The 16,972-nt window shown below is 51.5% G+C and overlaps 1 protein-coding gene across 1 annotated transcript in view; it reads right to left on the bottom strand.

Annotated features, from left to right (window-relative positions):
• Positions 1–15,969, bottom strand: part of TNKS2 (tankyrase 2) — a 67,045-nt gene extending 51,076 nt beyond the window's left edge. The window contains 1 exon segment of the mRNA XM_038764138.1: positions 15,780–15,969. Within this exon segment, the coding sequence (XP_038620066.1) occupies positions 15,780–15,954 (175 nt within the window). The 5' untranslated portion in view covers positions 15,955–15,969.
• Positions 15,970–16,972: the final 1,003 nt, after the last annotated feature.

Raw genomic sequence — 16,972 nt, 5'->3', positions numbered from 1 at the left:
GTAGACAGGTGGCCAAGCCGGGATGAGGACCCATGACCCTCTGCCTCTCAAGCTCGTGCTCGCTCTCCTCTACGCCAGGCTGCTTCTCACTCCGCCGTGCTAATCGTCAGCCTTCATTCAATCGTATTTATTGAGCGCTTACTGTGTGCAGAGCACTGTACTAAGCGCTTGGGAAGTACAAGTTGGCAATATATAGAGACGGTCCCTGCCCAACAGTGGGCTCACAGTCTAGAAGGGGGAGACAGAGAACAAAACATATTAACAAAATAAAGTAAATAGAATAAATATGTACAAATAAAATAAATATGTACATATTCACTGAGCGCTTACTGTGTGCAGAGATTTTGACACCTGTCCACATGTTTTGTTTTGTTGTCTGTCTCCCCCTTCTAGACTACCCAGACTGGACCCACTGAGGCCTAATCTGAAAAGCTGCAGAGCAAACACACCTGGCCAGACGCTCCAGTGGTCCCCCAATTTATTGATAAAAATCTGAGGGAACCGGGATGCAGCCAGGATTAAATTCCAGCCAGGATGAGTCCTCACCCCCAAGGTGAGGCCGCCGGGCAACTGGGCCTCACTAAAACGAAATGCTTACAGCCTGCTCCCTTCTGCTTCCCCCACCGCCGATCTGGCTGGACTACATCCCCCTGCCCGATGGGGGTTGGATTCAGAATCCGAGGGAATAATCCCAGCCGTCCTGGCGGAAGGGAGGAACGCCAGACCGACGCGGGGGAAACAACTCTGGAGAAAAGAATGGATCGTCTTCTGGGTGCATCCCTGGAGGAATCCACGATTTGCCAGGCTTTTGAGCCACACATGGCCCGCTGGAGAGAGCGCGGGCCTGACAGTCAAATGGAGAGCCGGGGCCCTAATCCCGGCCCCGCCACTTGCCTGCTGCGTGACCCTGTGCAAGTCACTTCCCTTTCTGTCGGTTACCTCAGCTGGCAACGGGAATTAAATCCTACTCAGCCCGTGAGGCCCCATGTGGGACAAGGGACTGTGCCCAACCTGACTATACTGTACCTACCTCTGTGTTTAGTATAGCGGCGTCATTAAAGCACCATTAAAAAAAAAAGACAAAAAAAAGACATTGCCGGGGCCAGCAGGGAAGAGGGAACCGGGAGCCCAGGGAGAGGAACCCCACGGATGGCTGATCAGGGCAAGCGGGGAGGTAGGAGAAATGAGGGCGTGAGAGGATCAAAGGGAGAGGGAGATGATGAAAGAGAAGGCTCACGAGGCTTATAATAATATTTTGTTGGTACTCATAAATAGGCAGCACCGAGGGAAGGTGTGGAGGAGGGTTGGAGGGGTGTGTTTATTCACCGTACATCTTTATTTGAAGTAGGAGAATTAGATAATTGGGCCATTTTCCTTATGTAATGGGTCCCGCCCCGTGCCCCGAATATCCATGAGGGAACCAAGCTCTATTCCCCGGGTGGCCCCTGGCAAACATCAGTTTCAACAGCCCATTTTCCTTATGTAATGGGTCCCCCCTCTGCGCCCCGAATATCCACGAGGGAACCAAGCCCGATTCCCCGGGTGGCCCCTGGCAAACATCAGTCTCAACAGCTGGGAAACCAAGGAAGCAATTCCAACCTGCGGGATGCCCGCTACGGGACGTAGGCTCCTTATCCGCTCGGCCGGCCCCAGTCGAAGCTCGCTTCTGAGCCTGGTGTGCTTCCCAGGGCAAAACTCTCCTAGAAAACCTTCCCTGCCCTTCTTCCTCGCCCCGCCTTCGGCTGCAGGGACCCTGGGACAGAGCAGCGGCATCAACCAGAGCTCCGACCGGCCCCCTTCTCCTCAGAGCAGGGTGTCAGGAAGTCCTTCTGCCTCCCGTATTATCGGGCACGGAGAGAAAGGTACCTATGGGGCACCCCAGGTCTCTGCGGCCTGAGTCTGTGGTGGTGGGGTCATTCATTCATTCATTCATTCAATTGTATTTATTGAGCGCTTACTGTGTGCACTGTACGAAGCACTTGGGAAGTCCAAGTCGGCAACGTATAGAGACGGTCCCTACCCGACAATGGGCACAGTCTAGAAGGGGGAGACCTACGACAAAACATGTAGATGGGCATCAAAACCGTCAGAATAAATAGAATTAAAGCTATACGCACATCATTAACAAAATAAATAGAACAGTAAATATGTGCAAGTAAAATAAATAGTAATAAATCTGTACAAATATATACAAGTGCTGCGGGGAGGGGAAGGAGGTAGGGCGGGGGGGGATGCGGAGGAGGAGAGGAAAGAAGGGGGCTCAGTCTGGGAAGGCCTACTGGAGGAGGTGAGCTCTCAGTAGGGCTTTGAAGTTTGTATATATTTATTACTCTATTTTACTTGTACATATTTACTATTCTATTTATTAATATGTTTTGTCTGTTTCCCCCTTCTAGACTGTGAGCCCGCTGTTGGGTAGGGACCGTCTCTACATGTTGCCAACTTGTACCTTCCAAGCGCTTAGTACAGTGCTCTGCACACAGTAAGCGCTCAATAAATACGATTGAATGAATGTATGAATGAAAAGGGAGGAAGAGAGCTAGTTTGGTGGAGGTGCGGAGGGAGGGCATTCCAGGCCAGGGGGAGGACGTGGGCCGGGGGTCGATGGGGGGACGGGCGAGAATGAGGCCCAGTGAGGACGTTAGTGGCGGCAGAGGAGCGGAGGGTGCGGGCTGGGCTGGAAAGGGAGAGAAGGGACGTGAGGTAGGAGGGGATGAGGCGATGGACAGCCTTGAAGCCGAGAGTGAGGAGTTTTTGCTTGATATGGAGGTTGACAGGCAGCCACTGGAGACTTTTGAGGAGGGGAGTGACATGCCCAGAGTGTTTCTGTAGAAAGATAATCCGGGCAGTACAGTGAAGTACAGACTGAAGCTGGGGAGACAGGAGGATGGGAGACCAGAGAGGAGGCCGATGCAGTCATCCAGTCGGGACAGGATGAGAGATTGAACAGGCAAGGGAGCGGTTTGGATGGAGAGGAAAGGGCAGATCTTGGCGATGTCGCGGAAGTGAGACCGAAAGGTTCTGGTGACGGACTGGATGTGTGGGGTGAACGAGAGAGCGGAGTCGAGGATGACGCCGAGGTTGCGGGCTTGTGATGGGAAGGATGGTAGTGCCATCTACAGTGACGGGGCGACAGAGAGAAAGGTTCTCCGTGCTCGAAAGTGGCGAGGCATCTTGGTATTTTTTCAATCCAACGCCCAGCTTCGTCAGAAAGCCAAATCCCGATTAGACTCTTTCACTGACCCGAGCACTGTGAAACGACACAGGCCGCCGGGGGACGGACACGGCTGACGTTTACAAAAACAACAAGGAGCGTAGCAGGACCGACAGCACAACCGGCCGCTAAATCCCACCGCGGCGGGCCGGGGAAGGGCATCTGCCGAAGGTGGTGGATTCAAAACAAGCCAAAGGAAAAGGTAATTCGCCCGGCAGGTGATGAGCGTACGGAATCCATCGCCGGAGGCCGTAAACATTTTGGACTTCCAAAGAGATACGACGTTTCCGGATGAGCAGTCAATGAATTACTCGGAGGGAAAGTCCCAGAAAGCCTTCTAAAAGTAATGTGGCCTAGGGGGGAGAGCCCAGGCTTGGAAGTCGGAAGGATGTGGGTTCTAATCCCTGCTCTGTCACCTGTCCGCTCCGTGACCACGGGCAAGACAGTTTGCTGGGTCTCAGTTACCTCATCTGTAAAATGGGGTTTAAGACTGCAAGTCCCATTTGGGATATGAACCGTGCCCAAGATGACAACCCCAGCACTCAGTACTGTGCTTCGCACTTAGTAAGCACTTCAACACCTTTTAAAAAAATGTAAAAGCCTGGGATTCCACATGGCCCCATTCCTAATCAACCAGGTTCCGTGTTCAGGAGAGCAACTATTTCAGACTTCCTCCGAGGATCCTGTCGTATTGGTGGAAATGGGATCCCGGCCTGAATCAAGCAACCTCTACATGTTTTGTTTTGTCGTCCGTCTCCCCCTTCTAGACTGTGAGCCCGTTGCTGTCTCTATATGTTGCCAACTTGTATTTCCCAAGCGCTTAGTCCAGTGCTCTGCACACAGTAAGCGCTCAATAAATACGACTGGATGAATGAATGATGGAGTCCTTACAATGTGCAGAGCACTATACTAAATGCTTGGGAAAGCACAATACGACAGAATTAGCGGACACATTCCCTGCCCCTAATGAGCTTACGGTCTAGAGGGGATGATGAATATCTACTGCGCCGTTACTGGATGCAGAGCACTGACTTTGGGCAAGTCACTTAACTTCTCTGTGCCTCAGTTCCCTCATCTGTAAGATGGGGATTAAGACTGGGAGTCCCCCGTGGGACAACCTGATCGCCCTGTACCTCCCCAGGGCTTAGAACAGTGCTTCACACATAGTAAGCGCATAATAAATGCCATCATTATTATTATTACTAAGCGCTGGCGTGAATCCCTGGCCCATAACGAGCTTACAGTCTAGAGGGGGAGATGGACGTTCATATAAATAACAGCTAGATAACGATGGATGAATGAATGAATGAATGAATACCGGATCCGACCCAGGAATGGAATTGCGAGAAATTGGTCCTCGGGAAGTCATTCGGGAGAGACAATTTAGCGTCCCAGGATGGGCCAGACTGTGGAGCCAAACCCAGTCTGGGAACTCCCTGGCCCGAGTCCAACGTGCGAAGCAAGGCTTGGTGTCCAACCCCCGAGGATTTTGGGGTTTTTTTGAAGTTCTGCCAGCGCGGCACATTAAAAGGAACGGCGGAAACAAAAGAGCACATTTCCATTTCATTTTACTCCCTTTCTCCCCGTCTCCCCTGCTCCTCTGAGGCCTGGAGCTCGCCGAAGGACCCGGGCAGCGGCGGGGAGGAGAGAGAAGGCCCAGACCGCTGAGGGCGACGATCCAGCCGGATTGAGCGTTGTGGTCGCCCAATCCAAACTACACGTTAGCCAGTGCGGGCTACCACGTGAAATGGCTTTGGCCGTACTGTCTTAACAGCATCAATGGCCACCGAAAACCAGACATCTAAATGGGAAACCTGGGACATTTTGAATCGTTTTCTTCAACAATAGGCAAATTAAATAATTGATTCCTCTTAAGAGCAGGGAATGCTCATTCTCTACCAGCATCCTACTGAAGCAGAATCCCGAATTAATCAAACAATGATACTGATTGAGCGCCTCCTGTGCGCAGAGCACTCTACTAAGCGCTTGGGAGAGTGCAATACAACAGAGTTGGTAGACAACAGTCCCCGTCCACAACGAGCTCTCACAGACTACAGGGGAATAAAATGCTCCCGAAAAGATCGATTTCTCCTTCGTTTCCTTTGACCTGCGTAGCCTAATTTTTTCTCCCCCATCTCAACTTGACTCCCCTCCCGGGATCTATTCAGGTCAAAAGGAATCTATTTTATTGCCTTCCGAGTCGACAATCAGGCATTTTTTTATTCTCCCTGGGCTCTCCACTCTGGGAATTTATTTAAAAAAAAAACGTGTAATAGTAAACAGCTGGAGTCCTTTTACCTTAACGATTATGTGTGCTTTTGTGAACAGGACGTAAACTGTAGGGTAAGATAAAGACAAATGTCAGCATTTCAAGAATCGGCCTTCATTCGGACGGTGGGAGTAGCTTACCAAATTCTAGATGAACTTTAAAAAAAACTCATGAAGAGCAGGGGAAAAAAAGCACCCGATTGGGGTTTTGAGTCCTCTCCAGACATCTCGAATCCACTGTGAGTTTTGGACCGCACAACTTCCTAGGGGAAATGAATTCCGTGTGTTTCCCGTACACTACCCGCGGGGGGGGCTTCCTTTAGTTCGTGTGGAACCTAGCGTCTTCGAGCTCCGGCAGAATCCCTTCATCCCGCTATTGTGGGATCTGCACGTAGTAAGCGCTTAACAAATGCCATCATTATTATTATTATTATCTGCTGAACAACAGTTTCGTGTAAAGGGCAGGAATCTGCACGCCTGGAGACCCAGGGCAATTTACTCAACATCTGTGTGCCTCAGTTTTCTTTTTGGTAAAATGGAGGTTGGACGCCTGCTTCCCCTACGTTCTAGACTGTGCACCCCAACTGAGATGGGACCTGGGCCCGATCAGATTAACCGTTTTCTACCCCAGCCCATAGTAACCTCTTAATACCATCAAAAAAGAGAAACCAACAGAATCCTGTCAAGTTGTCCTCTGAGCTTGGCAGATAGGGAATTCTTTTATTTTCTTCCTGTAACTGTTTATTGTGTTTCTTTGTTTTTATAATCAACGGTGTTTACTGAGTACTTACTGTGTGTAGACCACTGTATTAAGTGATCCTAAATGATGGTGGTCAGATAGAATAGATGAAAAGAACCATCTCTCACACTGCCCTTTTTGTATTTAGGGTATTTGTTAAGCACTTACAAATTGAACCAAGCCCTGGCGTAGATTCAAGATAATCAGGTTGGGCACAGTCCCTGGCCCTCATGGGGCTCACCGTCTATGTCGGAGGATTTAATTACAGATGAGGAAACTGAGGCCCAGAGAAGCGAAGTGCCTTGCCCAGAGTCACACGGGAGACAAGTGGCGGAGCCGAGAGATTAGAACCCAGGTCCTCTGACCCCCCCAGGTCTGGGCGCTTTCCAGTACGCCCCACTGCTTTTCGGCTGCGCCTTCCCATCACAGCTCATTTCCTGCTCTTTGTGGCTCACAGCCTCTCTCTCAGTGCAGCCTGAGAAAAGAATAAATGACTCAACATTTCTCTTTCAAGAGTCCAAGGAGGAAAAATCAGCTTTCAAGACGTTTCTATTAAACATTTGTTTTGACCTCTGACAACATCTATAGCTTCCTTTGGTTTTCTCTTTTACTCTCACCAAGCGCTTAGTACAGTGCTCTGCACACAGTAAGCGCTCAGTACATACGATTGACTGAATCTAGAGTAAAAGCATGAAGTGAAACAGTCCAAAGAGCTGAAACGTGCCTTGAGTATTTCAAAACTACAAATGAGTGTATATACCTCTGGTCTTGGTCCCCCAAAATAATAACAACGATTATCGTATTTAAGCGCCATGTGCCGGGCACTGTACTAAGCGCTGGGGTGGATACAAGCAATTCGAGTTGGACATAGTCCCTGTTCCACGTGGGGCTCACGGTCTCAACCCCCATTTCACAGATGAGGCACCTGAGGCCAGAGAAGTGAAGCGACTTGCCCAAGGCCACACAGCAGAGGTGTGGCGGAGCTGGGATAAAAACCCATTCTTGGGGAAGTGGGGGGATGTTACAGGACTGCAATACATTAAAATGAATTTTCAAGGAGTTTCCCTTTCTGCAAAACGGAGGTGACAGCGCTTAGCCTCCCCCAGATGACGGAAAGCTCAATAAGTGCAAAATTATTCCACAATTTAAAATGCATAGAATGAATTACTCGTGAATCCAGTCACGGACTGGAGTCTGAGTCGAACGACACAAAACGCAAGTGCGTTAACAGTTCGGCTCCATACAGTCGCTTCCCCAGAGACCTTCAGCTTTTGATCGAGTTTTATGGGCTCGCTCCTCTTTCTTCACACTTTCCCCCTCCTCCAGGGAACCAAGAGGTCAGAGTCAGGAAATATCAGCCTTCCCAGACTGAGCCCCTCTTTTCCTCTGCTCCTCCTCCCTCCACGCCCCACAGCACTTGTGTATATATGTACATATTTATTATTCTGTTCATTTTATTAACGATGTGTGCATATCTATAATTCTATTTATTTATATTGACGCTACTGATCCCTGTCTACCTGTTTTGTTTTGCTGTCTGTCTCCCCTCTTCTAGACTGTGAGCCCCTTGCTGGGTAGGGATCGCCTCTGTTGCCGAACTGTACTTCCCAAGCGCTTAGTACAGTGCTCTGTCCACAATAAGCGCTCAATAAATACGACTGAATGAATGAACGAGATGGAGCTGGGGGACGGGACGGGCTCAGACCCAATCCATACATCCTTAACTGGCGAGGGCAGTCCAGACTGGCTCGAACCCAGACAGTTTCCCTGACTCTCCTCCTCCCCGGATTTTAGGCCGGATCACCGTGACAGGGGCACTGCTTGAGCCCCATTTCGCAGGTGAGGCGGCTGAGGCACAGAGAAGTGAAGTGACTTGTCCCAAGTTACCCAGAGGGCGAGTGGCAGAGCCGGGACGAAGACTCAAAATCCAAGTTGTCCCACTGGGTTGCTACAGGGGCTACAAGTCAGAGCAGCTCGCTGAGACTAAGCGCCCTGCACAACAGCAAAAACACCGTGAGCCCCAACTGAGACAGGAACTGTGTCCAACCTGATAATAATAATAATAATAATAATAATAATGGCATTTGTTCAGCTTACTATGTGCGATGCACTGTTCTAGGGGCTTGGGGGATACAAGGTGATCAGGTTGTCCCATGTGGGGCTCACAGTCTTAATCCCCATTTTACAGATGAGGGAACTGAGGCTCAGAGAAGTGAAGTGACTTGCCCAAGGTCACACAGCAGACACGTGGCGGAGTCGGGATGATCTTGGATCTATGCCAGCGCTTAGTACAGTGCGGGGTACACCGTGAGTGTTTAACCAGTACCGCAAACATCACCATCGATTGTTATTATTATTATTATTAGGGCCACCCAGAAGGGAGCAGGGTCCCAGTTTGGCCTAGTGGATCGATCCCACTAGGTCATGAGTTCTAATCCTGCTCTATGTCTTTGGGCAAGTCGCTTCACTTCTCTAGGCCTCAGCTGCCTTACCTGTAAAATGGGGACTGAGACCATGAGCCCTACATGGGACAGGGACTGTGTCCAACCCAACTTGCTTCTGTCCATCCCGGCGCTTAATAGAGTGTCTGGCACATCATAAGCACTAAATAAATACTACAATTATTATCAGTAATAGGCTCAGAGGCCGTCATTTGCAGCTGGAGCCAGGCTCCCTTCCAGGTTCCAGCTGCCTGGCCCCGAGGGGGCCTTCGCTCTTCCGAATCTCCGCGGAAGCCACAGAAGGATAACACATTGTGAAATACCGACTCCGCTTCTGAAAAGTTTTACACACCTTTTCCCCTTCATCCCGACTCCGCAAGAAGCCCTCTGCTACTTACTCATTAGGAAGGACTATTTCATGTGGGCTAATTTCTCACGGGACCTAGCCCAAGAAAGGCATCCTTTCTTTTCCCCTCAACTTGTTACGCGCCGCCAAAGAGGACTGATTTTAGAAAACCAAACATACTGGTCTAGTGAGTAGTCTTTGACACACAAGACATTAGGAGCTCTTACAAAGATGAGGCATTTTAAGTCGGTTTTGAAAATGACGTAAACCACAATAAATAATGATGGCCAAAGAGAAAGCTTCCCAATTTGGCCATGGCTCAGTGGAAAGAGCACGGGCTTTGGAGTCAGAGGTTATGGGTTCAAATCCCGGCTCTGCCACTTGTCAGCTGTGTGACTTTGGGCGAGTCACTTCACTTCTCCGGGCCTCAGCTCCCTTATCTGTAAAATGGGGATTAAGACTGTGAGCCCTACGTGGGACAACCTGATCACCTTGTAGCCTCCCCAGCACTTAGAACAGTGCTTTGCACCTAGTAAGTGCTTAACAAGTACCAAAATTATTATTATTATTATTATTATTATTATTATTATTATTATTATTATTATTATATCCAGACTCCCAGAGATTTTCCATTTTTATGACTTTGGGGCTCCTTCTTCCCACTCTAAGTTCCCATGCTCCTATTACAGTGTTCCTGCACCCCAACAGATGTGGTTTGCTTTATCAGAGCACTTCAAAGGGCCCAACTGTTCACTTATCAGTCTTCACAGCATTCCTGGGAGGTGGCAAGGATCTTTCTCCTCCACATCCAGATAGGCCACCCAATCTCCCTCACACCCATTAACCCTCCCTTTCCCCTGGGATCGGGAATGCGGATGGGAACGCCCTCCACTCAGTTCTCCTATAGAGTGGGTGGTTAACAGTTCTGATGAAAGCAACAGTAAGGCAGACTCACCTTAGAGTAAGGGCGCCTTAGCTTTGCCCGCATTTCTACCAATCAATCAAGCAACGGTATTTATTGGGCGCTTACTACGTGCAGAGCACTGTACTAAACGCTTCCCACTTCCAACACTTCCCACTCCCTTCTGCGACATCCTGACTTGCTCCCTTTATTCACCTCCTCCAGGAGGCCTTCCCCAGGCTGAGCCCCCTTTTTCCTCTATCCTCCCCATCCCCCCAGCCCTACTTCCTTCCCCTCCCCACAGCACCTGTATATATATTTGTACAGATTTATTACCCTATTTATTTTACTTGTACACATTTACTGTTTATTTTGTTAATGACGTGCATATACCTTTAATTCTATTTGTTCTGACGATTTTGACACCCGTCTCCATGTTTTGTTTTGTCATCTGTCTCCCCCTTCTAGACTGTGAGCCCGTTGTAGGGTAGGGACCGTCTCTATACGTTGCCGACTTGGACTTCCCACGTGCTTAGTACAGTGCTCTGAACACAGTAAGTGCTCAATAAATACGACTGAATGAGTGAATTCACCACCACCCCCAGCCCCACAGCACTTTGATGTATATAGTTGAAACTTATTTATGTATATTAATATCTGTCTCCCCCTCGAGACTGTAAGCTTGTTGTGGGCTGGAAATGTGTCGGTCATACGGTTGTATTGTACTCTCCCGAGTGCTCTGAACATTGCTCTGCGCACAGTAAGCGCTCGATAAATTCATTCATTCGTTCATTCATTCGCATTTATTGAGCGCTTACTGTGTGCAGAGCACGGTACTAAGCGCTTGGGAAGTACAAGTTGGCAACATAGAGAGACGGTCCCTACCCAAAGCGGGCTCACAGTCTAGAAGGGGGAGACGGACAACAAAACAAAACGTATTAACAAAATAAAATAAACAGAAATATACGGAACGCTTCACGAATTTGCGTGTCATCCTTACAAGCCACTGTGTCCCAACCGGAGAGATGTGCGCTGTTGGAAGAACCTTCCTTATTAGCATTCTATATAAAATGCAGCGTTGAAAAAAAGCACTTGTTCTGGAAGAAACGAGTGCATTTTGAGCACAGGAACAGTTACTGCCGCATATAACAACTGATTCTGTTCCTGGGATTTTAAGGTAAAGCTATTACTAATATTCTCCTCCTTTCGCTGTGAAGGTCTGGCCATTCTGGGCCTCCTGCTTGGCTCTCCTATACTCACTCTATCGGCCCCCGTGGGCTTCTGCTAGCCCACTTATGCCCAAATTTCCTCCCTACCCCTTGAGTCAACGAGCAATGGGATTTACTGAGTGATCAGAGTGTACGGCATGTGCGCTCTGGGAAAGCGCTTGGGAGAGTCGGCAGGCGTGATCCCTGCCCGCAAGGAGCTGACAATCTACCAGGGGTGGGAGACCTAAAAATAAATTACAGATCAGGGAAACAGCAGAGCCTAAGGATGTGTAGGTAAGTGCGGCAGGGCTGGGGTGAGGAACCGAGCGCTTAAGGGGATACGGGGTCTGAATCGGGGAAGGCCTCAGAGGAGGTAGGATTTTAGAAGGGTTTTAAAGGTGGGGAGAGTTGTGGGGGGGGGGGTCTGTCAGATATGAAGGGGGAGATGAGGCAAGAGGAAGAGAGTCAACCTTAAAGCTACGGGGAGAGCAAGAATCTGTAGACTGAAAGCTCCTCGTGGGCAGGGAATACATCTACCAACTCTGTTGTATTGTACTTTCCCAAGCACAGCGCTCTGCACACAGTAAGCAAAACGTGCCGTTTATTTGGCTTTGTGAAAAACACGAGCAGCCTCGTAACCTTGAACCCTGGGCCCGGCCCCCCGTTTTGGAGCAAAGAGACTCCCCCGGGGGTCTTTACTTCTTACTTACACTACTTACTTCTAGCACTTGTTTTATTTACACCCATTCTCAGCACATATATGCATACGTGTGTGTGTATATACACACACACATACATACATAGACACACACTCAGAATAAGTATATGTATTAAAAAAGCAGACCTATGCTTATTCTGATTGTGAGGGTCAAACCCTTCAAGATTTTAAGCTCCTTGTGGGCACGGAACATTGTCACTTCTATTGTACTTTTCCAAGCTCTTAGTACAGTGCCTTGCACCCAGAGGGCACTCGGACACCGTGACTACTGTTCCTCTGTGTAAGCTGCCCTATATCTGTTGCACCCGTGCTTAGACCGCAAAGTCCTTGTGGGTGGGGATCCTGTCTTCTGTAACTACAGGATTAAGGAGGCGATCGATAAATACTAGTGACTGACTGAACTTGTGCGACTTCCTGTGATAAGGAATTCAATCACTGGCATTTACTGGGCAAGGGATTAAAGCAGAAATACTCTACGAACTACGTGGGAGACAACGAGAGGTGGAAGACGCAATTTCTACCCTCACTTTACAAACTTTACAACCTAATCGGTGAGACAAGCGCAAATTAATAACAGATAGAGGAGTAGTAGGAGACTATCAAGAGTGATCTTTGAGTGTTTTCTCTGTGCAGGGCATTCTACCAAACACGTGGGAAAACACTTCTATTTATTTGATGACTTAACACCTGTCCACATGCTTTGTCGTCTGTCTCTCCCTTCTAGACTGTGAGCCCGTCGTCGGGTAGGGACCGTCTCTATAGGTTGCCGACTTGGACTTCCCAAGCGCTTAGTCCAGTGCTCTGCACACAGTAAGCGCTCAATAAATACGACTGAATGATAACGCAAGAGTTGTTTGGCATGATTCCTACTCTCGAGGATTTTCTTGGAGACATGTCCGTAAATACGCCAGGGGCGGTGGGAACTTGAGCGCTTAGGTGGTCTCGGGATAGGTCACTTTTGCCACCCAGTACTCTGTGGGAAAAAATGTTTCCTTTTGTTTTGAGAAGCAGCGTGGTGCAGCGGTCAGAGCACAGGCCTGAGAGTCCTGCGGTCTGTGGTGTGACCCTGGGCAAGTCGTTTCACTGTACCTCAGTTTCCTCATCTGGAAAATGGGGATGAAGACTGTGAGCCCCACGTGGGACACCCTGTTCACCCTGTATCTATCCCAGCGCTGTGAGCCCACTGTTGGGTAGGGACCGTCTCTATATGTTGCCAACTTGTACTTCCCAAGCACTTAGTACAGGGCTCTGCACACAGTAAGTGCTCAATAAATACAACTGAATGAATGAATGAATGAACAGTGCTTGGCACGTAGTAAGCGCTTAGAGAAGCAGCGTGGCTCAGTAGATAGAGCCTGGGCTTTGGAGTCAGACGTCATGGGTTCAAATCCTGGCTCTGCCAACTGTCAGCTGTGTGACTTTGGGCAAGTCACTTCACTTCTCTGTGCCTCAGTTCCCTCATCTGTAAATTGGGGATTAAGACTGTGAGCCCCATGTGGGACAACCTGATCACCTTGTATCCCCCCAGTGCTTAGAACAGTGCTTTGCACACAGTAAGTTGCCAATTTGCCCTTCCCAAGCGCTTAGTACAGTGCTCTGCACATAGTAAGCGCTCAATAAATACGATTGATGATGAGTAAGTGCTTAACAAATACCATCATCATCATTATTATTGTTAATAATATCAAATATCATCCTTCCCGGACTAAGCCCCGCTTTTCCTCTTCTCCCAGTCCCTTCCGCGTCAATCCGACTCGCTCCCTTTGCTCTTTCACCCCCCTCCCCACCCCACGGCACTTACGTATCTATCTGTCATTTTATTTATTTATACCAATGCCTGTTTACTTGTATTGATGTCCATCTCCCCACCTCTAGACTGACAGCTCGTTGGGGGCAGAGACCGTCTCTCTTGACTGCCGTACTGTGCTTTCCCGAGCGCTCAGTACAGTGCTCTGCCCACTGTAAGCGGTCGATAAGTACGACTGAATGAATGATGATGATGATGATGGTATTTGTTAAGCGCTTACTATGTGCCAAGCACTGCTCTACGCGCTGAAGGACTACCCCGGCTCTTAGAACAGTGTCTGAGGCCCTCCAGCACTTAGAACAGTGCTTTGCACATAGTAAGCGCTCAATAAATGCCATTATTATTATTATTACTAGTAGTAAGCGGTGAAAGAACACATAAAGATAAAAAGGCATCACGCAAGGAAAACCGGGTGGGTTAAAGGCAACGCTTGGGCCCACACGCGCTGGAGCCGGGAGCCAAATGCCAAACGACCCTCCCACCCCCGCCACCAAAACATCCCCCAAACACAAACCGACACACAAACATCCCCCCCTCAACACCCCACAACCCAGCGTGGCTCGGTGGAAAGAGCCCGGGCTTTGGAGTCAGAGGTCGTGGGTTCAAATCCCAGCTCCACCAGCTGTCGGCTGTGTGACTCTGGGCAAGTCGCTTCACTTCTCTGGGCCTCAGTTCCCTCATCTGGAAAGTGGGGATTAAAAAACCGTGAGCCCCCCGTGGGGCAACCTGATCACCTTGTAACCTCTTCTAGACTGTGAGCCCGCTGTTGGGTAGGGACCGTCTCCATACGTTGCCAACTTGGACTTCCCAAGCGCTTAGTACGGTGCTCTGCACACAGTAAGCGCTCAATAAATACGACTGAATGAATGAATCTCCCCAGTGCTTAGCACATAGTAAGCGCTTAATAAATGCCATTATTATATTATATCGTATGTGTAAAATGGGGATGAAGACTGTGAGTCCCCGTGGGACAACCTGATCACCTTGTAACCTCCCCAGCGCTTAGAACAGTACTTCGCACATAGTAAGCGCTTAACAAATGCCATCATTATTACTAACACAGAGACACCCCGCCCACAACACACACTCCCACACACACGCCCCCCCACACCCCACCCCTCACACACACGCCCCCCCACCCCTCACACACCACAGACACACACAGACACCCCGCACACAACGCCCGCACACACAGACACACGCCCCCGCACACCCCTCACACACGCCCCCAGACACAAGCTCCCACAGACACATGCCCCCCCACCCCTCCCACACCACACAGACACCCGTCCCCCCACAGCCCCACACACAGACGCACGCCTCCCCACTCACCCCCCTACACCCCACCCCTCACACACGCCCCCACAAAGACACACGCACTCACACACCACACACACACACCCAGACACCCCGCCCACAACACCCGCAGAGACACACGCCCCCCTATTTCCACACTCCTCACACACACCCCACACCCCTGAAACACGCCCCCACACAGACACACGCTCCCCCACTCCTCACACACCACACACCCCCACACACAGACACCCTGCACCCAACACCCGCACACACGGACACACGCCCCCCCACACCTCTACACCCCTCACACCCCACACCCCTGAAACACGCCCCCACACAGACACACGCTCCCCCCACTCCTCACACAGCACCCACACACACCCCCACAGACACCCTGCACACAGACACACGCCCCCCACCTCCACACCCCTCACACACACCCCACACCCCTGAAACACGCCCCCCCACACACGTTCCCACAGAGATACACGCTCGCCCCACTCCTCACACCCCCCCCAGACACCCTGCACCCAACACCCGCACACACAGACACACGGCCCCCCCTCCACACCCCTCACACACACACGCTCCCCCCACTCCTCACACACCACACACACCCCCTGCACACAACACCCCCACACTCCCCCACACAGACACAAGCCCCCCCACCCCTCACACACCACACACAGACGCCCCGCACACAACACCCCCCCCACATACACACGCCCCCTCACACCCCCCCCCCACACACACAGACACAACACCCCCACACATCTCTCACCCCTCACACACACACACCCTCTCACACACGCCCCCCCTCCCTCCGTGGGCGAGGGACCTGCGGCGAAGTGCAGCGGCGTGGACTTCCTTCCGGCGGTGTCGCGGCTGTTGACCCCGTCGGGGCTGACGAGCCGCTTGACCCGCTCCACGTCCCCGTTGCGGCAGGCCTCGAACAGCTCCCGCGCCGACGGCTCCCCCGCCTCCGACGGGCCCGACCCGCGCCGCCCCGACATCACCGCCGGGACCACCGCCGGGACCACCGGGACCGCCGGGACCACCGGGCCGGGGGGGGGGGGGGGCGGCGGGAGGGGAGGAGGAGGACGACGACGACGACGAGGAGGAAGAGGGGCGACCCGCTCCTCCGCGGCCTGAGGCGGCCTGAGGCGGAGCCTCACGGCGGCAGGGACACGTGACCCGCGGCGCAGGCGCGGTGGCGGCCGGGGCGCGCGGGGCGCGTGACCCGCGGCCGGGACGCGCAGGCGCGGTGGCGGCCAGGGCGCGCGGGCGGGGCCCAAAGGGGGAGGGACGCGTGACCGTCGGCCGGGACGCGCAGGCGCGGTGGGGGGATGGGGCGGGGCCGAAAGGGGAGGGACACGTGACCCTCGGCCCGGACGCAGGCGCGGTGTCGACGATAGCGCGCGGGCGGGGCCGAAAGGGGCGGGACACGTGAGCCTCGGCCACGACGCAGGCGCAGTAGCGGAGAGGGCGCGCGGGCGGGGCGCACAAGGGGAGGGACACGTGACCTTCGGCCGCGACGCAGGCGCGTCTCCCTTTTCTAGACTGTGAGGCCACTGTTGGGTAGGGACTGTCTCTGTATGTTGCCAACTTGTGCTTCCCAAGCGCTTAGTACGGTGCTCTGCACACAGTAAGCGCTCAATAAATACGATTGATTGATTGATTGACGATAGCGCGCGGGCGGGGCCGAAAGGGGAGGGACACGTGACCCTTGGCCGCGACGCAGGCGCGTCTCCCCCTTCTAATAATAATAATGATGGTATTTGTTAAGCGCTTACTATGTGCAAAGCACTGTTCTAAACGCTGGGGAGGTTACAAGGTGATCAGGTTGTCCCACGGGGGGCTCACAGTCTTCATCCCCATTTTACAGATGAGGTCACTGAGGCCCAGAGAAGTGAAGTGACTTGCCCAAAGTCACACAGCTGGTAATTGGCAGAGTCGGGATTTGAACCCATGACCTTTGACTCCAAAGCCCGTGCTCTTTCCACTGAGCCACACTGCTTCTCTAGAAGACTG

This window comes from Tachyglossus aculeatus, chromosome 22 (assembly GCF_015852505.1).
Source record: "Tachyglossus aculeatus isolate mTacAcu1 chromosome 22, mTacAcu1.pri, whole genome shotgun sequence".
Lineage (NCBI taxonomy): Eukaryota > Metazoa > Chordata > Mammalia > Monotremata > Tachyglossidae > Tachyglossus > Tachyglossus aculeatus.
Note: the sequence above shows the minus strand (reverse complement) of the source record. Positions and strands in the feature narration are given on the sequence as shown.